The following is a 27,058-nucleotide window of genomic DNA, read 5'->3' on the forward strand; positions in this document are numbered from 1 at the left end:
CCCCCCTTCGTATTTGATTAAATTCATTTCAAGAATTAAGACTATTTTTTTTTATTTCAGCATATTATGGGGGTACAGATGTTTAGGTTACGTATGTTGCCCTTGCCCCACCTCCCCCGCTAAGTCCAAGTTTCAAATATGTCCATTCTTCGGGTGGTGCGCATTGCACTCTTTGTGTATGCAAATACCCGTCCCCTCCTCCCTCCTCTCCCCTCCCCTTCCCCCCTGCCCAACATCCAATAGATGTTATTCTTATATGAAAAAATAGAGTAATAGTGCTCCAAGTTAGTTCACTGTATTTTTTCCCTTTCATATATTATAAGCATTCTTATGGTGTTATTCAAGTTTTCATTAAGGCACTATTTTCATTTCATTAATCAACAATGATAGGTAAAATTAATCTATGAATATTAAATGTTTTATGCCAGGCATTTTTATGATGTGGCTATTTTTAACAACAACCTGTTTGATTTTTGGAACTTTGAATGCTGGTGGATTCTTTAATTTGGAAAATGAAGTAAATCCTGAAGTGTGGATGAATATTGTAAGTATTGGAAAATTTCAAAGACCATCAAAGTAAGCAGGATTAATAGGTTGTGATATCAAAGGTCTTATTATAACAGAGAATCTCTAATAAGAAAACATGTAAAATGCAGATGGTTTTTAAAATCTCGAAAAGAGTCAAGCTAGGTAGATCTTCTCCTTTGGCTGATTAACTAATATTTTCTGTTATAGTAATGAAAACCAAAACTGTGTTTTATATGTATATCACCTCCTCTTTTGAATTCATATTTTAAGAATATTAAGCCATCTATATGATATATTTGACTGCCTTCTACTATAGTAGGTATAAGTTTTATTACCTTTAAACCAAGAGAGGTCTCAAAAGACATTTGACTTGAGAATATAGCTTTGTCAGAAAGAATGGGTCAATGCTAAATTTTCTTCCTACACTCCAAAATACTTGCCGATAGTTTGAAAATCATAGATATTTTCTAACATTCTACTTATTTTTTATCAAAACTTTATGTAGTAAATTAATTTTACAGTTACCTGGGATTACAAATTTCAGATAATTCACCCTAATAAGCACACATTAGATGATTTCTTTTAGTTTCTTTTGATATCCTTTAGAGAAAGAGTTCAGCTAATGAGTGCATTTTCACCGGGCAGAGTGAAATCATTACCTACAATGGCTATCCCAGTGAAGAGTATGATGTCACCACTGCAGATGGGTACATACTGCTTGTCAACAGAATCCCCTACGGGCAAAGACATGCTGGGAGCACAGGTACAAGATATGTCTCTCCTGAGAAGGAGGACTGCATGTGACAGAAATTTAGTGCTGGATATTCATCAAGAGTGTTACTGGTTTATCAGGAATTGCTTTGATTTATTGGGTTAGTCTGTAAGTGGTTAAAGGGGAACTGTACTCTTTTCCTGATAATTCTCTTAAAACAGGCAAGATAAAAATACAATGGGCAAGACTGATCTTGCTGACTACAACCAGGCTTGCTTCTTAGAGTGTAAATGGAAAGGTGGAGCCTACATTTGACTAGCTTGTTTCTGATTTCTCCTGTGGAAAGTTGCCATGTCCCAGGAAAGTGGATCTCTTCACTGTTGGAAGGAGATTTGCTAGATTGCATGAAGTTGACTGTGGGGTACCCCAAAAACCTCTCCCCTGCTCCCACTAACATCAAGGGGCCTCTCTCTGCGGGATAAAAAATCAAGTTAAATGTCAGTAGCATTTCTGAAACTTTTTCCAGTGTTGAAAACCTTGACATCCACATACATTTTGACCTAAGAGTTTATGGAATGAAAGAACATGGTATTAATAAGGCCTGAATTCTAGAACGAAGAGCCAGCCATGCAAAAGCAGGGGAATGATATTCTTTAAAAGGGGAGATATAACTGCAAATCCTCTGAGGAGGGAAATGTAAGAGTAAACAAAATATCTGCAAAGGCACAATGACAAATCATTTATTAGCAGCTGCTTATCATGTTCACTCCGTATCTTCTGTCCCGCCATCCACATTTAATAGCAGATAAAGTAATGTTGTTTGACATTCTCCCTCTCTAAGAAAGAAATTTGTAATTCAAGAGTTTCAAAATGAAAAATTAGGGTGGAATGTGGATAGTTTCAGCAGTTAAAATAAGGAGGGGAGGAGTATTTGTATACACAAGGAGGGCAATGCACACTATCTGAAGGATGGACATATTTGAAACACGGACTTCGGTGGGGGGGGGAACCAAGGGCAACACACCTAACCTAATCATCTGTACCACGGGAAGGGCGGCGGGAGGAGGGGGGAGGAGGGAGGAGGGGAGGGGTATTTGTATACACAAGGAGGGCAATGCACACTATCTGAAGGATGGACATATTTGAAACACGGACTTCGGTGGGGGGGGGAACCAAGGGCAACACACGTAACCTAAACGTATGTACACCCATCATTTGCTGAAATAAAAAAAAAAAAAAAAAAAAAAAAAAAAAAAAATACGGGACATCCAGTTAAATTTGAATGTTAGATCAACAACAATTTTTTTCATATAAGTCTCATTTTAAGATATGCTAAAAAGTTATTCATTGTTTATCTTAAATTCAAATTTCATAGAGCATCCTGTGTCTTTTTGTTCATTTTTGGTTTTATTTGTTGCTAAATCTGGTAATCCCAGGCATGGGGGAGAGGAAGCTGTGACATAAAAAAGGAGAAAACTTTTATGGGAAAGGTTTTGCTTAAGGAGAAAGAATTTTGGAAAGATTTGGAAATAAAAACCATTTAATAGATCTATTGTTCTACACACTTTAAATCAGTTAAACCTGCCAGCAGCACCATGAGGTGAGTACCATGAATAGTTACCATTTTACAGACGATGCCACTGAGGCACAACAGGTTATGTAACAGGCTGATAGTCACACACATAGCAAATGACAGAGCCAGAATTTAAATCCAGGCAGCCTGGCTCTAGAGCCTGTGCTCTAAGCCATTAAATTATAGTGTCTTTTCTGCACCTTCAACCCCAGTTCTTCCCATCTCTCTGAATACTCTCCCCCTCGGGAATCTGGGAGTTGGCAGAGGGATGTTGAGCTGGTTATACTATTGTATAATAGTTCTCAAATGCTCTCCACTGAGCAGGGGCTGGGGATTTGGGTGGAAGTTGGTGAGAACTGGTCAGTGTCCATTCACACTCACCTCGCCTTCCTCCTTGGAAGAGTTGCAGGGCTCCAGTAACATGATAAATTCCCTGTCTTTGTAAGCCACACGTGGGAGATATGTATGAATACACAGAGCAGAGCAGTTACAAGCACATGCTTTGACATGAAATAAAACTAGGTTTGAGTCTTTGCTCTATAACTTTTTACCTGGGTGACCTTCTTGAAAAGTTACTTAACTACATTAAGGCTTGGTTCCCACATCTGTGAAATGAGGATTCTCAAAATAGCAGCTACTTTATAGAGTTATTGTAAGAATTTAATAAGCTAGTACGTGTAAATCAGTCAGCATAGCACCAGGTACAAGTATGTGCTCAAGAAACTGAAGTTATATGATTATAATGCTCTACACTAATGACAAGGGAGAAGTGAATACTGTTTTTGCTTTTTACCATATGTGTGTGTTTCTATAAATGTTTCTGACATATTTATCATAAATTAATCTCTCTCTCTCTCTCTCTCTCTCTCTCTCTCTCTCTCTCTCCATGTCTTGCCCCCAGATGCCCGGCCAGTTGTCTACATGCAGCATGCCCTGTTTGCAGACAATGCCTACTGGCTTGAGAATTTTGCCAATGGAAGCCTTGGATTCCTTCTAGCAGATGCAGGTTACGATGTATGGATGGGAAACAGTCGAGGGAACACTTGGTCAAGAAGACACAAAACACTCTCAGAGACTGAAGAGGAATTCTGGGCCTTTAGGTAAACTGTAGCTAAGGATTTAAGAGGAAAGTTGGAGGTAATTTTTTTTAAATATAATAGTGTGAATGATAGTCATAATAATCTTAGATACTTGAAGTAATGTAGCTCCTTGTAGTTTCTGCTAATATCTCAAAGGAGAGAAACAGCAAGAAGTTTTGATTTTCACTGATTCTCCCATAATTAGCTGTTTCAACCAGATCATTTTAACATCCAATTCTAAGTATTTTAAGTATGTCCCAAAGGATAGCTCAGGATATTCCTATGACCAATGCATGCGTTCATTCAGGCAATGTTTGAGTGCCTGCTATATGCACTGTCCTAGGCCCTAAACATTCAAATAGTGAACAGACCAAATCCCTGACCTCATGAAGCTTATATTCATTTTAGTGATAATTTTACAAGTCTTTTCTCCAGGAAAGCCAATCAGTTTTGCAAAGAATCTTTTGATATATTGACTGTCTTTGTTTGTTTGTTTTTGAGCTGGAGTCTCACTCTGTCACCCTTGCTAGAGTGCCAGGGTTTCAGCCTAGCTCACAGCAACCTCAAACTCCTGGGCTCAAGCAATCTTTCTGCCTCAGTCTCCGGAGTAGCTGGGACTACAGGCGTGCATGACCATGCCTGGCTATTTTTTCTGTTTTTAGATGTCTGGCTAACTTTTTCTATTTTTAGTAGAGGTGGGGTCTTGCTCTTGCTCCGTTTGGTCTCCAACTCCTGAGCTCAAGAGATCCTCCCAGAAGGCTAGGATTACAGGTGTGAGCCACCACGTGTGGCCCATAACTGCTTCTTTTTTTTTTTTTTTTTTTTTTGAGATAGAGTCTCACTGTGTTGCCCAGGCTAGAGTGCCATGGCGTCATCCTTGCTCACACAACCTCAAACTCCTGGGCTCAAGTGATCCTCCTGCCTCAGCCTCCCGAGTAGCTGGGACTACAGGCACACGCCACCATGCCCGGCTAATTTTTTCTATATATTTTTAGTTGTCCAATTAATTTCTTTCTATTTTTAGTAGAGACGGGGTCTCGCTCTTGCTCAGGCTGGTTTCAAACTCCTGAGCTCAAACAATCCGCCTGCCTTGGCCTCCCAGAGTGCTAGGATTACAGGCGTGAGCCACCACGCCTGGCCGCATGACTGCTTCTTTTAATGAAAGTGTTTTCTGCTGTTACCAGAAGACAGGCTGGTGCCTACAATAGACTTCCTTTCTTTGGGCCTAAGCTCCCTGTTGGTTTGCAAGCCTCCTGCTAGAACAGAGTGTGCATTCCTATCACATTAATAAAATATTCAGGACCCACTGAAAGGTTGAGAGGAAAGAAGGCATAGAATAAATTGGTAGAACCAGAGCTCTCAAGCAGGAACAAGTGTTAGGAAACACTCTGTGGCACCAGCCCTTGACTGGAGCGTGGATCTCGCTTACTTTAAGGCATCACAACATTTTATCTTTTATACTTGGGAGAGCCAATCTAGAGATTTCCCCACATGTTCTTTTAACAAAAAGGCTTGTAGCTTGTAGGGTCCCTGATTTGACTAAATGTTATACTAGGTCTTTTTGATCTCCTATATTAATGCTGGCTAAACCAATACTATAGGATATCAGTATATATTGAATATATATCCACATGGACAGAAATATTAATCATAGCTATATCTTATTGAGTGCCTACTGGCAGCCAGAGTCATTTCTTTCATATTATCCAACCCCTATAGCAGTCCTGTAAATCGCAGAGCATTTAAGTAACTTATCTAAAGGTACTCAGCTCGTAAATGGTAGAATCATGATTTACAACAGTCCTGCTTCCAAAGATGGGTATTAAATGGCCCTGAGAGTTGTGAAGTCCCACAGGGGAGTCAGAAGTAGAAGCATGCGAACTTCACGGGGAAAGGGAAGACGAAGAGAAGGAAGAGAAGGGGTGAAGACGAGGGATAATCAGGCTGAACTTCAGAAAGCATGTACAAGTTTTGAAATTGTTCCTGGTACTAGGAAGAAAAATATATATTTGCACAAAAAAGCTACAATAGTCTACATTTAATTGGATAAATAATGAAATACCCATGGAATAAGTAAACAGTGCAGAATTCTATGTATAAAAAGCAGTAAGCAAGTGCTCTTAGCTTTCGACTTATACTTGCAAGTATTTATAAGCCCCTGTTTTATTTTGCAGTTTTGATGAAATGGCCAAATATGATCTCCCAGGAATAATAGACTTCATTGTAAATAAAACTGGTCAGGAGAAGTTGTATTTTATTGGACATTCACTTGGTACTACGATAGGTATGTTTACAAGGATCATTGTTATTGAAGTCTTATAGGAGTCTACCTTTAAATTGGAATAGAGGAACTACTATTTATAGTGCCCTTAATTCTCTGTCCTGTGCTTGGAATAACCCTAAGCTGCTGTGAACTCGCAGTCCAGAGACTGTACATAAGGCAAACCTTGCCACCATCTCTGGTGACCTTGACACATTTGTAATGGTGATGTAATTCCTCAGGAATAACGTGTGTCTAAAATCCTAAGAAGTAATTCTAAAGAGTAAATGTCTAGATTCCCTCTGAGCTGAATAGATAAAGCCTAATCCTATGAAATATCCTTGAAGAATGATAAATACACATCAATCATATCTTTCTCACAACCCAAATGGGATTTTAAAAAAATAAAAAGGGGGATGTTATATTTGAACAAAACAAAAAGATATGGTTCCATTTGCTTGTGGGTTGAAGCACAAAAGCTTACTATAATAAATCAACCAGGCTTATCTATTTAATATAAGATTTAATATTTATGAAATAGCAATTAAATGTAAGCACTAGGTAGAAATTTTTTTAATTTTTGAAATTGACAATTTACTTCTTAATGATCGTCTAAATATTTTGGAAAGAAATCAATAATCTAGTTACAAATAAAAGTTTAAAGAAATATGTACTAACAAAAATTCAATTTATTATTGAAATTCTACTAAAGTTTCTAATTTTAAGAGAATAAGTGATATGAACACACAATATTTTAGATTGGGTAAAACTGCAAGAAATAAATATTCTTACAATATTTTCATTATCATCATCATCAACAACAAACATATATTGATTAGTACTTTACGTTGATAGGTACTTTAAAAGCTTGGAACAGACAGTGAGCGTCAGAGAGCATATGCTGAAAGAGTATCAAAGAACTAACAGAAGGCCGGGCGTGGTGGCTCACGCCTGTAATCCTAGCACTCTGGGAGGCCGAGGTGGGCGGATTGTTTGAGCTCAGGAGTTCGAGACCAGCCTGAGCAAGAGCGAGACCCCGTCTCTACCAAAAATAGAAAGAAATTAATTGGACAGCTAAAAATATATATAGAAAAAATTAGCTGGGCATGGTGGTACGTGCCTGTAGTCCCAGCTACTCGGGAGGCTGAGGCAGAAGGATTGCTTGAGCCCAGGAGTGTGAGGTTGCTGTGAGCTAGGCTGACGCCACGGCACTCGCCCCAGGCAAGAGAGTGAGACTCTGTCTCAAAAAAAAAAAAAAAAAAAAAAAAGAACTAACAGAAGATCAAAAGATGCCACTAGTAAACAAATAATTATACTATAATATCTAACACTTATTGAGCATTCATTATGTATAGGGCTCCATGTTCAGGATCTTTCCCACAATATCTCCCTCTAATCTTCAGAACAACCCTACTATTACTGTCTCCATCTCATAGAAGAGGAAACAGATTCAAATCAGGTTAGTCTGATTCACTACTGGGGTATGTGAGCACTGTGGAGAAACTGTATGGAGAAGGAATGACCTGAGTTGAGTCTGGAAAAGTGGGTAGGACTTAGATATGCTGTTGTATCTGATCTACAAAGAAAACATGGAGAATTTGGTCATCAGTGCTCTATGTTACATTTAGTGAATGATATATTTTAGTGAGCACTATTTGCACTTTAGACAGAGCAATTTTTGCTATGTGGGAAGGACCCACTGTTTGTAGGACATCTAGCAATTCAGGCCCCAGCCCACTAAATGTCAAGAGGGCTCTCCAGTCTGTGTGGCCACCAAAAAACTCCCCTCCACACACTTCCAAACACTCTCTGGGAGGCAGTATTATGCCTGGTTCAGAGTCTTTGTATCAGCTACTCAGTGAATTATTTCAGTTCCTCTGTTTCTGCCTCAGACAGTTTTAACATTTCAACAAGCATTTCAGTATACACACACACACACCCGAGGGGAGGCCCAGGAAGCCATCCTGGGAAACCAAAATACACGGATACTCCTGTCTAGTGTAATACTGTTCCCCACTCTCCTCCTCACAGGGCTGTAAAGGGGGGCAATGTCACTGTTCAAAGACTAGAACAAATGGAAACAGGTGGTCCTTACTGGGACCACAGTGGACCCAGGGAAAGCCCCTTCCTTCTTGGAAGTAAGGAAGAGTCCAGAGGGTTGGCAAGCATCCAGCAAGCCACTGGGAGCAGTAAAATCTCATTCCACTCTGAGAAAGAAAACCTGTGGAATAACTGCATGATATTATAGAAAGAAATTGATTTACCTCCTTTGAACTGATTATTTACTTCTGGAAGTTCTGTGACTCATTCTGGCCTCTCAGAGTTGGGGGTGAATGAGAATATTGCCAGCATTTACCCCATGCTTGGGAAGCGAAGCTGCCGTCAGTTCACCCAGAAGGAGCTGCTCTATCAGCTCACTACTCACCTTTCCCCCACCAGCTACCCCATTTCCTCCAACCCAATTAAGCTGTCCTTCACTAGAACAAGAGAAGATTGGGGGTTTGGGAGTAGAGAGGACTAAAGGTAGATTATATTTTCAGAATAACTCAGAAGAATTTTCCAATTCATCCCCAAGATCATCATAATAGAAGGACAAAAATGACTAAGGAGAGCCCCACTTTTATTAGTAGAAACATTGCTTATGTATTTCTAATTTTTACAAAATTGTCTTGTCTCCTGTTCTCTCAGGGTTTGTAGCCTTTTCCACCATGCCTGAACTGGCACAAAGAATCAAAATGAATTTTGCCTTGAGTCCTGTGATCTCATTCAAATATCCCACAGGCATTTTTACCAATCTTTTTCTACTTCCAAATTCCATGATCAAGGTAGGCTCCTCCTTTTGACAAAATTTACCTGAGGATATATTCGTTCCCAAATGAGAGCTTGCTGTAATTTACTAAAGCTAGGATTCCAAAGCCTAAATGTCTTACAGCTCAAGTATTCATTCAAATATTTATTGGTTATTTTTCAAGAGTTGAAAAAGTCATTTGATTGTCAATTGTGGATTTGTAATTTTATCCATCAAAGAGTTGTTTTGGTTTTGTTTTTCTGTTTGCTTTTATTTCTCTGCAAAGGTCATTACCACAATGAGCATAGTATTTTCACCAAGGTTGCCCTTTGAGTTTGGGGTGATGGATAAAATAAATTTGGCCAAAATGAAGTCAAAGAGACCAGTTAGGATACCACAATAATTCACATATAAGCAAATGAGGTCATTGTTTGAGGTGGAGTAGTAGAAATGGAAAAAATATTATTTTTTAACTAATACAAGAATTTCCATAGGGCCTAATGATTGGTTTGATACCAATTGTACTGTATTGTTTACTGTGAGCACAGTTATGTAACTTCCCTATTCAAGAACTTCCCTAGTTCTATTTTAAAATGTGTTGACATCAATTAGTTTTGAATATTTTCTACATATGGGTAGGGTTGAGCAAACTCATTTGTGAAATTAAATTGAGAGGTGGATACACCTATCTGTAAATACACTGGTTTTGTATGTGTTCCTCTTCCTACATAGATCAGCTGTGAGACAAACAATGCTGTTGTCTTCTCTGTTTCACGTTTCCCACTGTCGTTATTCCTGCCACTTTAAGTCCTATCCCCTGCTCCTCCCTGCTATCAGTTGTTCCCAGAAGCTCCAAGGCCTTGTCAGAAATCCCTACCCATGTGTACTTTCCAAAGTCCTGGAAGTTTTAATCTTGCTGCCTTCATGACATCATTGTATCTTTTCTGTCCAGTGTCACCCTCCCTTTGGTTCACCATTCTTTACTTTCCAACCTAAGACCTGGCTAACCCGGGACGGTACTAGAAAGCCAATGCAACGTGCACATGAGTAATGTGGAAAACTGTTTTCCCTTCCTGCTCAGGGTAATATTTGACCTTAGGAAGAAATTGTCCCACCTTTCTTACAAATAAATGAGAAATAAATATTGGCAATCACTTATTGGGCAGAATTCAGGGAAGCTTCAACATGGAGAAGTGAATTTGGGGTTGAGGGCTCTTATTGCAATCTCCTTATAAATAATGTTTGATGATCTTTCTCATTTGGAGATAGATTCCTAAAGCACTTTTTCTGAATGATTTGGTCTTCTTGACTGAAGTAATAAATATAAATACAAGATAGATCCCCAAGTATGATTCATTCCTGGAATGAAGGGAATGTCAAGAAGTCTGAAAATGGTTCTTGAAAAGGTAATTATTGTTTACTTTTGTAGGCTTTTTTTGGCACCAAAGGTGTCCTTTTAGAAGACAAGAAAAGAAAGATACCTTCTACCAAAATCTGTAACAATAAAATACTCTGGCTGATATGTAGTGAATTTTTGTCCTTATGGGCTGGATACAACAAGAAAAATATGAATATGGTATGTATAATAACTATGGAGCCATTTGATACGTCAAGAAATGTTAGCTTTCCTTTGATTCATTTGATATATCTATTACACTGTATGAATTCATATGGTATTTCAAATGCTTAGAGGCAGATTTTTTTTGCTATTTTTAAAAAAATATTTTATGGATACATAATAGTTCTACATATTTACGTGGTACATTTAGATGCAAGCATACAATGTGGAATGATCAAATCAGGGTAATTGGGATATCCATCACCTCAAGCATTTATCTTTTATTATGTGTTAGGAAGCTTCCAATTCCACTATTCTAGTTATTTTGAAATATACAGTAAATTATTGTTACCTATAGTTGCCCTATTGTGCTACCAAACACGAGGTCTTCTATCTAACTATATTTTTGTATTCATTAACCAATGCCTCTTTATCATGCTTTCCCCAATATCCTTACCAGCCTTTGATAACCATCATTCTACTCCCTATCTCATGAGCTCAATTGTTTTCATTTTTACTTCCCACATATGAGTGAAAACATGTGATATTTGTCTTTTTGTGTCTGGCTTATTTCACTTAACATAATGTCTTCGAGTTCCATCCATGTTGTTACAAATGACAGGACTTCATTCTTTTTTATGGTTGAATAATATCCCATTACGTATATTCACCACATTAGCCATTTATCTGTTGATGGACATTAGGTTGATTCCATATCTTGGCTACTGTGAACAGTGCTGTAATAAACAAGAGCGTACAGATATCTTTTTCATATGCTGATTTCTCTTTCTTCTGGGTATACAATCAGCAGTGAGATTGCTGGGTCCTACAGGAGTTCTATTTTAGTTTTTTGAAGAACCTCCACACTCTTCTCCATAGTGCATGCACTAATTTATATTCCACCAACAGTGTACGAGGGTTCCCCTTTCTCCACATCCTTGCCAGTGTCTGTTATTGCCTATCTTTTTGATAAAATCTATTCTTAACAGGTGAGATGGTATCTCATTGTAGTCTTGATTTGCATTTTTCTGATAATTAATTATGTTGAGCATTAGTTCATATACCTGTTGGCCATTTGTATGTCTTCTTTTGAAAAATGTCTATTCAGATATTTTGCTCATTTTTAATAGAATTATTTTATTGTTTTTTGTTTTGGGGGTTTTTGTTTGTTTGGTTTTGTTTTTGCCGTTGAGTTGTTTGCACTTCTTATATATTTTGGTTATTTATCCCTTGTCAGATGGATAGACTGTAAATATATTCTCCCATTCAACAAGTTGTCTCTTTACTTTATTGATTGTTTCTTTTGCTGTGCAGAAGCTTTTTAGCTTGATGTGATCCCATTTGTCCATTTTCGCTTTGATTGCCTTTGCTTTTAAGGTCTTACTTAAGAAATCTTTGCCTAGACCAATGTTTTGGAACATTTTCCCAATATTTTCTTCTAGTAGTTCCATAGTTTCAGGTCTTGGATTTAAGTCTTTAATCCATTTTTATTTTATTTTTTTATATGGTGAGAGATGGTGGTCTAGTTTCATTCTGCTGCATATGGGTATCCAGTTTTCTCAGCACCATATATTGAAGAGATTATCCTTTTCCCATGTTCTTGGTGCCTTTGTTGAAAACGAGTTTACTGTAAATGTATGGATTTATTTCTGGATTCTCTATGCTGTTCCAATGGTCTGTGTCTGCTTTTATGCCAGTACCATGCTGTTTTGACTACTGTAGCTTTGTAGTAGAATTTGAAGTCAGATAATGTGTTGCCTCCAGCTTTGTTCTTTTTTCTCAGGATCTATATTTAGAAAAACCTAAAGACCCCACCAAAAACTATTAGAAATGAAGAACAAATTCAGTAAATCTGAAGGATACAGAATCAACATACAAAAGTCAGTAGCATTTCTATATGCCAACAGCTAACGATCTAAAAATGAAACCAGGAAAGTAATACCATTTACAATAGCTAAAAATAAAATAAAATACCTAGGAATAAACTTAACCACAGAAGTAAAAGCTCTCTAAAATGAAAACTATAAAACATTGATGAAAGAAATTGAAGAGGACACAAAAAAAGGAAGGCTATTCCATGTTCATGGATTGGAAGAATCAATATTGTTAAAATGTCCATACTATCCAAACAATCTACAGATTATGCAGATCTACAGATTTTTTTGTTTTTTTGAGACAGAGTCTTGCTCTGTTGCCCTGGCTAGAGGGCTAGAGTGTAGTGGCATCATCAGAGCTCACTGTACCTCAGACTCCTGGGCTCAGGTGATCCTCCTGTCTCAGCCTCCTAAGGAGCTGGGACTACAGGGTCATGCCACCACACCCAGCTAATTATTCTATTTGTTTGTAGAGATGGTAGCCTCACGGTTGCTCAGGCTGGTCTTGAACTCCTGACCTCAAGTGATCCTCCTACCTCAACATCGCAGAGTGCTAGGATTACAGGCATGAGCACCAAGCCTGGCCAGATTCATAATATTCTAAGACATAGAATTATGATTACTATTTATATCATTTTCATTTCTATAATGCTTACAAAGATTGAAGTAAGCTTTGGAAGGAAATGGCTTTTAGCTTTACATTTGCAATATTTTATTTTATCCCCACAAGAGCTGGGCAAGTTGGTAGCATGATTTTTTGTATGTTCATTTAATAGACGAAAAAAACAGAAACTCAGAAATGTTAAATAACTTGACCAAAGTCATAAAGCTGATCATTAACAACATTAGGGCCTGAAATCCAGGTTTTCTGATCTGACCTGTGACCATGCACATGGATGCACCTGCACACACCACCCCCTACACTGGCATATAGTACCTTTCCTAATCGCTTTGCTCTGTGGTGACTCTTACTGCTATTTCTCCTTCAAAATAAATAAATTTCTTCTAAGTGAAGTATCACAAGAATGGAAAAACAAACACCACATGTATTTACCATTAAATTGGTACTAATCAATCAATATTTATGTACACATATGGAAGTAACATTCATTGGGGATCAGGTAGGTGGGAGGGGGGAAGAAGGGATGGGTAAATTCACACCTAATGGATATGGTGTGTGCTGTCTGGGGATGGGCACACTTGTAGCTTTGACTTGGGCAGTGTAAAGGCTGTTTATGTGACCAAAGCATTTGTATCCCCCTATACTCTGAAATAAAAAATTAAATTAAATTAAAATTTTAAAAATAAGCAAATTATTCCACAGATTCGGAGCTGGTGCAAGTTTGCTCTCAGGCAACCCATCCCACTAGTCAGCCCATGGTTCACTCACATTCAAGTATCTGACATAAGTGCATATTTATCTAGATGACTCTGCCTCACCATTTTCAAAACCCCAGTATTTGTTTATTAATTCTAAGAATGATTTTTCTCTGCTTCTGAAAGGCATAGTTTATTTTATTGGATGATTATTGCTGTAACATGGGTTTTGTTTCCCTTAGAGTCGAATGGACGTGTACGTGTCGCATGCTCCCACTGGTACATCCATGCAGAACATCCTGCATATAAAACAGGTAGAGTCTTGGTCTTGGGAAGCCATAGCAATCCTTATTTTCATTACATGTAAGAGGACAGATTGACCCTGTTAAGAGGACTACCCTAAGAAGCTTAGCAGATTGCTTCCAATTTGTCTTTGCTGCTGTTTTTATGCTTTGATTTCCCTGGATTTGAAGAGAAAAGATTTTATAATACAGACCAAGTGGTTGACATAGATGAACTCCATCTTAAATCAGAGCTTATAAAATAGGCCCTGAACCGAATGAAGCAAGAGGTGAAGAAGGATAGCCTCAGGAGAGGTGAGACTTCCCCAGAAAGAGAAATAACTGGGATTTAACTTCCTTCCAATGAGTCTTGGTTATCCATTAGCTTTTCCTTCAAACCAAAGGCAACCATTGCTTCTCTTTCTGTTGGACCCTAGTTTTCATAATAGTAAAAAAGGTATTTCTATCTTTCTCGTCATCAAGAGCTTTATTTTCTTCCCAATGTACAGTGTTTTTCTAAGATTTGCTGTAAATTCTCATGATTCTTACCCAGATTATTATTTTTCTGAAAAACATTTATTTCAGCTTTACAGGTCTGATGAATTCAGAGCTTATGACTGGGGAAGTGAAGCTGAGAATATGCATCATTACAATCAGGTGAGCTACTCAGAATGACCCAGAATGGTGGTTTTGAGAAATTATAAGAAATTATTTGAGAGAGAAGAATCCTACCTGGCAAGTGGTGGCATTACACTGATAGAGCTTTTTTAAAAAAATGTCTAATTTTAGTCTGTATTCATTGCAGAAAATTTAGATATAAAAGAATCAAATTCAAAGGAAATTTTTAATCCCTCCATCTAGAGATAATTAGATGTATTAATATTTTGGTATATTTATTGCAGTTTTTCAGCATTATACTGCTTTTATACAACTTATAATCTTGCTATTTCAGTTACATCTATAGCAAGAGATAATACATGTTACTGAGGGACTTTTAACACAATTTTTAATCCCTGCATAATAATGAAAATTGTTTCATAAAAATCTTGAGAGAGTAAATGAATACATACTTCTTGATACCAATGGAAAAATTAGAATTCCACATGAAAGTTTAAAAAAGGATTATCCAACATCGAAGACTTGGGTCTTATGGTATCTTTTTCCAAATAACTTTACACATAAAAATTTATAGACTCATTTAGCACTGTTCTTTTAATTAATCCTGTCACCACCTTTCTATTCTCATAGTCAGGGAATTGGCTTCTAAGTATGAACTAAGCACATTAAGTGTTTTCAATGTTTTCACAGACTAACATATTTTTGATTATTTATTAGTACAGACATAGATCAATTAAGTTGTTTCTGAGGATCAAAACAATTGATCAGACCAGTTAATTTCTCAGTAATGAATTGGATTGTTAGAGGAATGATTCTACTAGCTCTGAAGACAACTATGGGGGCCAGATTATGTATATTTTCTTTTTTAAAAAAAATCAGTTTGATTAAGATGTGATTTACATAAAGTAAAATTTACTAATTTCATGTGTCCAGTTCAATGAGTTTTGACAAATATATTCATTTGTATAACCACACAGTCTAGATAGGACATCTCCATTACCCCCAAAAGTTTTCTCCTGTCCTTCAGACTATGTATATATACAAATGCATATATTTGCAAGTGTTTAGAAAAGATACAGAAAATAGAAAACAATAAATGTTAAAGTGGTTACCTTCAGAGAGGGGAAGAAAGGAGAAGGAAAGTGGATGGACGTGAAGGAGTAAAGGACTCTCACTCTGGACTTTGTATATTTTCGGTTCCTTCCATTATTTTTAATGAACGTGTTATATTTATATAATGTTTACATTTATAAGAAAATGAAACAACACACACACATATACACATAAGACCATTATGGTCAAGTTCTAAAGCATGTGAATGTCAATGTCCGTAGAAATTACCAGTGGTTAGCTGGTCCTTCCTATTCCAGGCCAATTCTGGATTTTTGTTTGTTTATTTGTGATTTTCGATCATTTAAAGTCAGTTTTTATTACATTCCCCCAGAGAAATGAATCTCAACAGTTTGGCCTCTCCTCAAATTCCCAGCACCATCTCTGCTCCCACTCTATGTTTCATTGAGTATAAAAGGATTAACCCATGTAGTCCAGGAGTAGGGTTTTCTCACTGTTTTGTTCACCCGTGTTTTCTCACCTGGAAGAGTACCTGGCACTCACTGGGCCCTCAATACCTATTTGTTGCATGAATGAAATTTCTTAACTTTCCTCTTATCTACCTCAAAATGTGTCTGTCTTCATTCCTCTATCAGAAAATGAAGGTCCTCTTACTTTCCAAGTTATCCCAGTCACATGCCCTTGACCCCATCTCTTCTCATCTTCCCCTCCTCCTGGCTCCTTCTCCTGTTCCTTATGACAAATGAGCAAACAAATCTTCTCTCAACTCATCAATTCTATCAAGTCATCATTCCATCACTCTGTTATTATCAACATTTTTTAATATTTAAAAGGGCTTCCCCCCTTCACTCACTCTTGAACCTTGGAAAATGTAGGTTTGGTCTTCATCATTCTATTATGGCTACTCTATTTAAAGTCACCCATGGCCTTTAATTGGTAAATGCAGTGGTCTATTCTCAACTTCCAAAATGTGTTGTGTTAGTTACCACAATCTTCTTGCAACTCACTCCCCTAACTTGAACTTCCACGATGCAGTGATCTCTGATTTTTCCTTCCCTTTGTGATTGCTCCCTTTGTCCCCTACACTTGCTACTCTTTCTGCCACCACTCTTAAATGGTCAGCATTCCCCCAGGATTCTTCATAACTCTCTCTTTTTTCCTTGGAGAATTTAGATATCTCCATAGCTTCAAGATGGACTGTCCATTGTTTGTCTAGATTTTTTCAAGACTTACCTCCAACCTACCCCTTTTTCATTCATCCCAGTAACTGATGTCCTCACAGTTGTCCTAAGACAAAGCTCTGAGAAATGACCCTGCCTTGTCCCCAAAACTTCTGAAAGATGTCTAAATTCCTTAGCCTTATATTCAAACCTTGACTGCCCACCTCTAACCTTATAGTCTACCATATTCCTTTACATATTTCGTTCTCCAGGTACATCGGGGAGCTCGCCATTCCTGATCATGTCCTGTATACTCTTCCTGCTTCCTGGGAAGCCCATCCACACCCATCTCTGCCTGTCAAAATTCAACTATCTTCTCAAGAGTCATTTCAAATAACTCCCTTTTAAAGTGGAATCCCTGAGTGAAAATAATTTCTTCTGTGTCTTCCATCTTATTTTGGGAGTGTTTTGTTTTTTTTTTTTATTTCAGCAAATTATGGGTGTACAGATGTTTAGGTTACGTGTGTTGCCCTTGGTTCCCCCCCCAAGTCCGTGTTTCAAATATGTCCATCCTTTAGGTAGTGCGCATTGCCCTCCTTGTGTATACAAATATCCCCCCTCCTCCCCCCTCCTCCCGCCGCCCTCCCCCTTCCCCAGCATCCAATAGATGTTGTTCTGATTTGTGCATTTATGTGTTGATTAGTTAATACCAATTTGATGGTGAGTACAAATGGACCCCGTTCTGCTGCTCTTGTGGTGCCCCACTTTGGATAATGGGCTTAAGTTTAATCCAGGAAAGTGTAAGAGGTGCTAGATCACTGTCATTTCTTATGATTGAGTAATATTCCATTGTGAACATATACCAAATTTTGATAATCCACTCATGGATTGACCGGTACTTGGGTTGTTTCCACATTCTTGCAATAGTGAACTGTGCTGCCATAAACATTCGGGTGCAGATGTCCTTATCATAGAATGTTTTGTGCTCTTTTGGGTAGATGCCTAATAGTGCTATTGCTGGATCGAATGGTATTTCTATTTTTAGCTCTCTGAGGTATCTCCAAATTCTTTTCCACAGAGGTTGCACTAATTTGCAGTCCCACCAGCAGTGTAAAAGTGTTCCTGTCTCTCCACATCCTCGCCAACATTTGTTGTTTTGTGTTTTTTTGATAGAGGCCAATCTCACCGGGGTTAGGTGATATCTCATTGTGGTTTTGATTTGCATTTCTCTAATGATTAGAGATGTTGAGCATTTTTTATATGTTTGCTGGCCATTATTCTGTCTTCTTTTGAAAAGTTTCTGTTCATTTCGCTTGCCCATTTGTTGATAGGGTTGTTTGATTTTTTCTTGTTGATTTTTTTGAGTTCTAGATAGATTCTGGTTATTAGCCCTTTATCAGATGTGTAGAGAGCAAATATTTTTTCCCATTCTGTGGGCTGTCTATTCACTCTAATGATAGTTTCCTTGGCAGTGCAGAAGCTTTTTAATTTGATTAGATCCCACTTATTTATTTTTGTTGCTGCGGCTATTGCTTTGGGGTTCGTCTTCAAGAATTCCTTACCTAGGCCAATGTCTGAAAGGGTCTTCCCAACATCTTCATTTAGAATTCTTAAGGTTTCATGCCTTAGGTTTAAATCTGTTATCCACCTTGAATTGATTTTTGTGAGAGGTGAGAGGTAGGGGTCTAGTTTCAGTCTTCTGCATGTAGCTATCCAGTTTTCCCAGCACCATTTATTGAAAAGAGATTCTTTTCCCCAGTGTATGTTTTTGTCAGCTTTGTCAAAGATTAGATTACCATATGCAGATGGTTTCATCTCTGGATTCTCAGTCCTGTTCCAGAGGTCAATGTCTCTATTTTTGTGCCAGTATCAAGCTGTTTTAATCACTACAGCCTGGTAGTACAGCTTAAAGTCAGGTAAACTGATACCTCCCAGTTTGTTCTTTTTATTTAAGATTGCTTTGGCTATACGAGGTCTTTTCTGGTTCCATACGAAGTGTAGAATTATTTTCATTCCTTAAAATTATCAAGTCCATCTATGACAAACCCACTGCCAATGTCATATTGAATGGGGAAAAATTGAAACCATTCCCACTTAGAACCGGAACCAGACAAGGCTGCCCACTATCTTCACTTCTATTCAACATAGTGCTCGAAATCCTCGCCACAGCAATTAGGCAAGAGAGGGATATTAAGGGTGTCCAAATGGGGACAGATGAGATCAAACTCTCGCTCTTTGCCAATGATATGATATTATATCCAGAAAACCCCAAAGACTCATCTAAGAGACTCTTAGAACTGATAAACGAATTCAGCAAAGTCTCAGGCTACAAAATCAATACACACAAATCTGAGGCATTCATATATGCCAACAACAGTCAAGCAGAAGATCAAATCAAAAAGGCAATTCCTTTTACAATAGCCTCAAAGAAAATTAAATATCTAGGAATATATTTAACGAAAGATGTAAGAGACTTATACAGGGAGAACTACGAAACACTAAAAAAAGAAATTGTAGAAGATGTAAACAGATGGAAAAACCTACCTTGCTCATGGATTGGTAGAATCAATATCATTAAAATGTCCATACTACCTAAAGTGATCTACAGAATTAATGCAATCCCTATCAAAATCCCATTATCATTCTTCACAGATCTGGAAAAAATTTGGGGAGTGTTTTATGGCATTTAACATACCCCACTTTGTATACAAATGTTTATTTATCTATCTTGCTATCTATCTTGCTTTGCTCCCTCTTTTGCAAACGTCTTGAAGGTAGGGACCATTGCATGCTTTCTTACCTCGGTGCCTAATAGAGCTATGGCCATAGCAGATACTCTTTTAGCAGCCTTTCTATTTATTTGAATTTAGTTGTTGCTATGGGGTGCTACCTCTTACAAATTCCCTTTCTTTCTCTCCCACAGAGTCGTCCCCCACTATATGACTTGTCTGCCATGAAAGTGCCTACTGCTATTTGGGCTGGTGGACAAGACGTCCTTGTAACACCTCGGGATGTGGCCAGGATACTTCCCCAAATCAGGAATCTTCGTTACTTTAAACTATTTCAGGATTGGAACCATATTGATTTTGTCTGGGGCCTCGATGCTCCCCGACGGATGTACACTGAAATCATAGCTTTAATGAAGGCATATCCCTAAATGCAATGCACTTACTTTTCAGTTAAAAGTTGCTTCCAAGCCATAAGAGGCTTTAGGAAAAATACTAATCAACAGTGAGGTTGACCCTCAGCACCCTTGTTGCTGTTGCTGAGGTGTTCCTTTATCTCAACATTCCAACTAGGAATTATTTGAACTGTGCTGCTCTTTCTCTAAGAAACGTCTACATCTGAAATCTTAGAATATCATCCTTCCCATCAGGGCTAGGCCCTCTTTTTAATCCATATGATCTAGCAAATGCTTCTCTGCTAAATGTACAATTAAGAGATTAGTAAAAAGGATTTTTTTCTTTCCTATTCGTGTATGCATCTATCAGCTTCATATAAACAATATCTGCTCCACATCCTCTTTTTCAAAGGATTGAATATAAACATGGGAGTGCTAGCCTAGAGAGAAAGACTTTGTCAAGGTGGACATTTAGGAATATATTTTGGGTGTCTGGGATCATCATGGTCCTCTATAAGCAAGCCATGACATTAGCCCTGGCCCACATCAACAGACCTGAAAGAAAACAGCAGGATGGAAAACTAATAAAATTTAAGTATTCCAGGAGTTTGTTTCACTGTTGCAAGCTAGAAAAAAAAAGACAAAATTAGAAAAGACTAGGATAAGCTGAATTACTAATTATTAAAATGATTCATTATAGGCCACTGCCTTTGAAACAAAGTTAAATTCATAAAGCTGTCTGATAATAGTGTATGAGAGCTCATTGACAGAAGGCAACAGTCTTAAGTCATAATATGTGAGAAATAATTCCCTCTTGTTTTGCTCTACAGAGAAATTAAACTGATCGGCCATTATGTCTTCATTATTAAAGTAGAATTTATACTACTGTATTTGTACTCAAGTAACGTTTAAAGCAGCTCCCAGAAAGCTTAATTTAAAACCAGCAAAGAAGACACTAGGAATAGCCAAATTCTTACTTTATTTCAGTCTCTAAAAAATGCCAGATACTGATTTCAGATTTTAGTACAGATTTTAAAGAGTCGCATGAAGTTTTATTGTCAGTTCCTGTATTCCTGGATGGTGTGAACGTGGAAAAGTCCTTTACCTTCTATGAAGATATTATTAATAAAAAGACTGTGTGTGATCTTCAGGGAATCATAAATACCTGATTCACATACATACCTTCAATAGTTTGTTTTAATTTAAAACAAGTAAACGTAATTGCATGCGGGTCCAATGTCTTTGGGACGTTGTATACATAATCATTCTTCAATAAATAATCCACAATTCATCATTCTTAATTTTTAGTTTCAGTGTCGTTAAAATGGGGTATCTTTAAAAACACTTGAGAATCAATTTTAAGTGCAAACATTCTATATTTTTATAATGTTTATTTACAAAGATTAGACTAACTTGGTCACAGTTTTTAGCAACTAAATTTTATTGAGCTTTTCAAAGAATACAGTGTAATTTTCATACAAGCACTATGTTCTTCTAGTCATATTTATCAAATTACCCAAAATCAATTAAATAAGTTAACTATTACAATAAATAGAATGGGCATAAATAGGTTTGAGAACAAATATCTAATTCTTAGTAAGCATATAATTCAACTAGAAAGAAAGGTGTGGCTATTCAAAATTAGCCTACTAGCTATGAACATTTAAGAGACATTGGACATCAGTTAATACATTTTACAGAAACAAAGGACAGCATTTGTTAACATAGGAATCTGCTGAAGTGGAGGTCAGTTTAGAGAGCTCCCATGGAATTTGTTAGTCAGCTATCGCTATAACACTGCAGTGTAAAAAAACAACCAGTTCAAAGAGCATGTAGCTTTTAGATGAAAATATTTTTAACTTTGCTAGGTAACATAAAATCCCACCTCTGACATTCATTTCTTTGAAACATACAACCATTTCAGAAACAGAGAAGATGGATAAACACAATAATAATACCTCTGCTGATGTTCAAACCACACTAGTGACCACTGATAACAACAACTTTTGTATGGCATCCACAAACAAGTTAATTTTCTAGTGGAAGGGATCAAGCTAAGTTTGCTACTTTCCCTAAATTAGATTCAAAATCCATGGTGCCAGGTTTTCTGTAAGAGTTAAAGAATGGAAAGTTGTTACTGTGGTTCTTCCTAAAACAGGAGAAATGGGGGTAAGTGATGATAATCTCTTTAAGACAGCTACCGTCTGATCTCAGATGTAGTGTAATCAGTAAGGTAAAACCTTTGCACCTCAGTGTGGTTTGTAATCTGTTTAGGGGTTTCCATTTCAAGATAGTAAATAGAACTCTATTAATGTAATACTGTCATAAAAAGAATTCAACCAGTTCACACTTGGAATAATTAGAAATGTATTACTTCAATATTTAAACCCACAAAGATTTGCGGCTCTATTTTCTATGAAATCCCACCATACCGTAATTTCTTGTAAACTTATTTTTCCTCTTCCCCCGGTAGATAAGATCCCAGAGGGCAGCAACCATGTCTGACCATAGTCTCAGGGCTCACATATTCTCAGCTTGCACATAGCTGGTACTCAAAAATTATGTTCATGGAAAAAAGTGTTGAAGAACAAAATTAATTATTTAATGGACTTCTAATATTTAAAAGTTTATTGAATGAGAAGTAAGAATGGCTTCAGTAGCAGGAAATCTACTAGTTTCAATAGCTGTTCCAAACACAGTACTTAAAGCAGACTGACTATAAAAGTTCAGAGAGATGTACAATGGAGTTTCTTTTCCAAGCTAATTGCATTAGTGTTATTTATGCTTAGAGACATCTTTGCATGGGGCCATCTACAGGTTATTATAAACAATGAGGTAGATTGGGCAATAAATAAATAAATTGTTATTCTATATTTGGTATTTAAATATAGTTAAATTACAATTTTTAGTGCATATCATGAAGTATAGATGTCTGACACTTCAAAGGACAGCCGAGATTCCTTCAAGGCCCTACATGGAAACCTCTATTGTATTTTTATTTGTATGGTTTGCCGGAGCAATGGGAAGAGTATGGAATTGGGAAGAGGGCCTGTAACTTCTTTATGAAAGTTTCTTGGCCATCCTGGGCATGTACTAGACATACCTACCTCTTTAGGTATTTTCAACATCAGAAGTCTAGGATAGTCCCCTTCAATTCTTCTAGGCAAGGAATCTCCTCTTATAATCTTTCTCCTGGCTATAGGGGTAAATGGTCGATTGCACTCATAATAGAATAAATGGATAAAATCATTGTCACTGCAGCAGAAATAAATTGTATGGCATCTATAGATTAATTTTCTTTTAAGTGCTTGAATATTCCATGAAAACTGACAAATGGAAGCACAATGAATGATTAAGGTAGAGCTGGAAGCAGACACCAGGCTAGATAGTGTCTAAATGTTAAGGATTGTCTTCCTTCATCCTAAAAGCAATGGGAAGCCACCAGAGGATTTTATCTAAAGAAAACCCAATCATTTTTGGAAACATCACTTTGACTGCTGCTTAGAAAATGGATTGGAAGTGACCAACAAAGGATTCTGGGCAAATTTGTAAATCCGATCAAGTCGTCTGATGCCAGGTTATCTCTTCCTGCTGTATTCTCCAAAAAAGATGACCCTTGGAAAATCTAGAATCAGCTCCATAATGTTGTCCTGCCCCGCTGGCAAATCTACAAGCTGCTGGCTCCTGGAGCCATTTTCCCCTCAAAACTAGTATTTCTCAATTTAATGTATATGCATCGATAGGGAATGGTAACCTCTATGAAAACTATGTGGTAATGTGGAAAAATACCCATGATATAATGTTATGTGAAGAGAAGAAAATAAAACTGGTAGAACTATATGATTGTAAATGTATACAAGTATTAAAAAACTATATAACTTTATAAAATATCTGTGCATAACGAAACTGAAGCAATATAAAAATAAAATTAGTTGTGTCAGGATAGCAACATGATAAGAGATTTGTTTTATACTTTTTAATTTTATGTAATTCATGATATAATTGTTGCAACAGGTGAAGAAGATAATTAAAATGTTAATTTTAGGTACACATGAAATCAAATGTAATCCATGCATTTTCTTCACTGAATTATGCATATGAATCATTTATTTATAATATAAGTATCCTTTAGGAAAAAAATCTTCCAAATAATGAAGATTTTGTGCTAGGAAAAAGCAATTTATACATGCTTGCTGTGTCAGAAAGCAATTCTGATATCTGACTGCCGCAAGAGGGCTAATTGACAATTAGAAAACAATTCTCTTTGACCTGAAATTTTCATCAATAATATCTAATTAAGAAATACATAGCAATATCAATTAGTAATTAAAAATTAAGTTCATACTACAGTACAGTGGGGGACAGTGCTCTTTTCATTAAATGGGGCTGGACCAATTGGATATACATATTTTTAAAAAATATATGATTCCCTATCTCACACCATACACAGAAATCAAAGATTGTAAGTCTGAATTTGAATGGTAAAATGACACTTTTAGAAGATAACATAGGCAATTATTCTCATAACTTGGGATTAAAAAAAGTCTAGAATAGATCACAAAAAGAAAAATTAATAAATTGTAATACATTATAATCAAAGGCTTCTGTTTATCAAAAGAATGATTAAGAGAGTAAAAATGCAAGCCATAGAATGGGATTAGCATGTGTATCCACAAAACTTACATACATAATATATAAATAACTAATTTAAATTGATTTTTAAAAAGAGTCAACATAATATTAATAGAAAATGGAAAAAATATTTGCAAAAGGGAGGATAGTCTAATGGACAATAAACATAAAAATACCAAACCTTATTAATAATCAGAAAGATGCAAATTTAAACTACAATGTGATATCATTACATACTCATCAGAATTGCTAAAATTATCTCCTGTTGATCCAGAAAATCAACAAGTGTAAGTGGGTGCAAGCACTTTAGATTGTGTCTTTGGCAGAATCTACTAAAAGTGAATGTATCCATACAGTAAGACCCTGCAATTTGATTCCTAGGTTATATGCAAAAGAGATGAAAATGAATGTTCACCAAAAGATTTGTAGAAAAGTATGCATAGCATCTTTATTCACTGTTGTCCAAACTGGAAACAACTCAGATGTGCAACAACAGTAAAATGTGTAAATAAAAAATGGTATATTCATACAATGGCATCCAAAACAGCAACAAGAATGAATGAAACATACAAAAACTTGGATAAATATCACAAACATGATATTCAGTAAAAAAAGATAAAGAATATATGTTTTATTATACATTTTTATATAGGTTAAATAATTGATGGCACTAGAAGTCTTAAAGCACTTACTTTTGGGGGGAAAATCATGACTCGAAGGGAACTTGAAAGGAAGAGGCCTCTAGGGTCTAAAAAAGGACCTAATATTAGATCTGGGTGCTGATTATGCTAGTGTTTTCATTTTATAAAAATTTACCAAGCTGAACATGTATAATGTGTGCATTTTTCTATTAATGTACGTAACATTTAAATTAAAAGAATATTTTTTAAAAACCCTAAGATTTTCTGCTTTAAATGAATAGGCTAAGAAGTATAAAAGAAAAGAACACTCCACTATTATTAATACCACCTCTTTTTTATATAGGCTGGCTTTGCGTATGGTAGCAAATGTACCGACTATCACATTTCCCAGTAATGATAACTTACTCTTTGCTGAGAGTTCTACATAAAATATCTCATTTAAAATATAAAACCCTATGAGATAGTTACTATGGTCATGTTCATTTTATAGATGAGAAAATTGAGGTACAGGGCATAAAAGTCGAATTTGTCCAAGACCACACAAGTGAAGGGTTATTATTTTAACCCGGAAGTCTGACACTCTAAAAGCCACACTGCAGCACATCCTTGTATAAATGTACTCAAATGGAATATAAATGACAATGAGACACTATGGTGAAGGTTGTATTTGTATTACCCTGGACCAAAATTACTTTAAAAGATTAAGACAGAAGATACCAGGGAAATGGTTTTCCTTACAAATTCTAACATCAAACTGAGATGAGTGGAAGATTGCGAGTCAGGCCAATTATAATACATTGCATTGTTTTCGCTGAAATATCAAGGTCACTTCCAAGTGGCATAGAGCCTAGCAATCCTTCATTGATGGGAAACTTCACTACAGACTTGTAATATGAATTTATGGAAAAGTTGGCAATGTTTCTCATTATTTTTCTTACACTTATTTTATAAAAAGCAAGAAACTCATGTTCATAACCTTGCAACAGACTCATCAGGTTACTATAGTTTTTCAAACCTAAGTAACCCATTGCTATTTTTTTCTAGAGCAAGGTTAAGTAATAACATTAATTTCAATCAATAAAAATTCATGTCAAATGTAAATTCTGAATTTTTGAAGTTTGGTGAATTTCCTTCAGGCAGTGTAATCTGTTTCAGAGAGGTGAAGCCTGGCTCAAATTGATGGCCTTTCTGAGATGCATTAACGAAAGAGCTAGGCAGGTGTTTCACCCCCAGACCTTTGTTCGGCTCTGATCCAACCTCCCCATTCTCTTATCATAGGAAGCTTATCCACATCTCTTCCAAAGTCTGGCCTAAACACCACCATTTCTGTAAAGTTTTCCCCGAACCTCATGGCCCAGAATTACTGATCCTCCTTCTAAATCACTTTTTATATGCTCCAGAATTATCTATTTGCAGAGTTTGTGTAAGTCTATCTGTCTAGTAACTTTTAAGGAGCTTAAGAACAAAAGCAATTAAGATATAGAACTGATAGGCTGGGCGCGGTGGCTCACGCCTGTAATCCTAGCACTCTGGGAGGCCTGAGGCTGGTGGATCCTTTGAGCTCAGGAGTTCGAGACCAGCCTGAGCAACAGTGAGACTCTGTCTCTACTTAAAAAAATAGAAAGAAATTAGCTGGACAACTAAAAATATATAAAAAAAAATTAGCTGGGCATGGTGGCACATGCCTGTAGTCCCAGCTACTTGGGAGGCTGAGGCAGTAGGATCGCTTGAGCCCAGGTGTTTGAGTTTGCTGTGAGCAAGGCTGATGCCACAGCACTCTAGCCTGGGCATTAAAGTGAGACTCTGTCTCAAAAAAAAAAAAAAGATATAGAACTGTCTATTACC

General features: G+C 36.8%; 1 protein-coding gene across 1 annotated transcript; it reads left to right on the top strand.

Moving 5' to 3' along the window:
* Positions 1–421: 421 nt before the first annotated feature.
* LIPN (lipase, family member N) lies at positions 422–19,976 on the top strand. The gene is made up of 9 exons (XM_012659700.1): positions 422–544; positions 1,174–1,291; positions 3,715–3,913; positions 6,067–6,176; positions 8,841–8,977; positions 10,370–10,516; positions 13,932–14,003; positions 14,556–14,627; positions 19,743–19,976. The coding sequence occupies exons 1-9, from the start codon at positions 422–424 to the stop codon at positions 19,974–19,976; spliced, it is 1,212 nt and encodes a 403-aa protein (XP_012515154.1).
* Positions 19,977–27,058: the final 7,082 nt, after the last annotated feature.

This window comes from Propithecus coquereli, unplaced genomic scaffold (genome assembly GCF_000956105.1).
Source record: "Propithecus coquereli isolate 6110/MARCELLA unplaced genomic scaffold, Pcoq_1.0 Scaffold63, whole genome shotgun sequence".
Taxonomy (NCBI): domain Eukaryota; kingdom Metazoa; phylum Chordata; class Mammalia; order Primates; family Indriidae; genus Propithecus; species Propithecus coquereli.

Excerpts from the sequence above, each read along its gene's own strand:
- LIPN (XM_012659700.1), top strand. The coding sequence starts at position 422 with ATGCCAGGCATTTTTATGATGTGGCTATTTTTAACAACAACCTGTTTG. Across the intron at positions 10,517-13,931 it reads ACAAGAAAAATATGAATATG|AGTCGAATGGACGTGTACGT; the intron begins GTATGTATAATA and ends TGTTTCCCTTAG. Across the intron at positions 14,004-14,555 it reads ACATCCTGCATATAAAACAG|CTTTACAGGTCTGATGAATT; the intron begins GTAGAGTCTTGG and ends CATTTATTTCAG.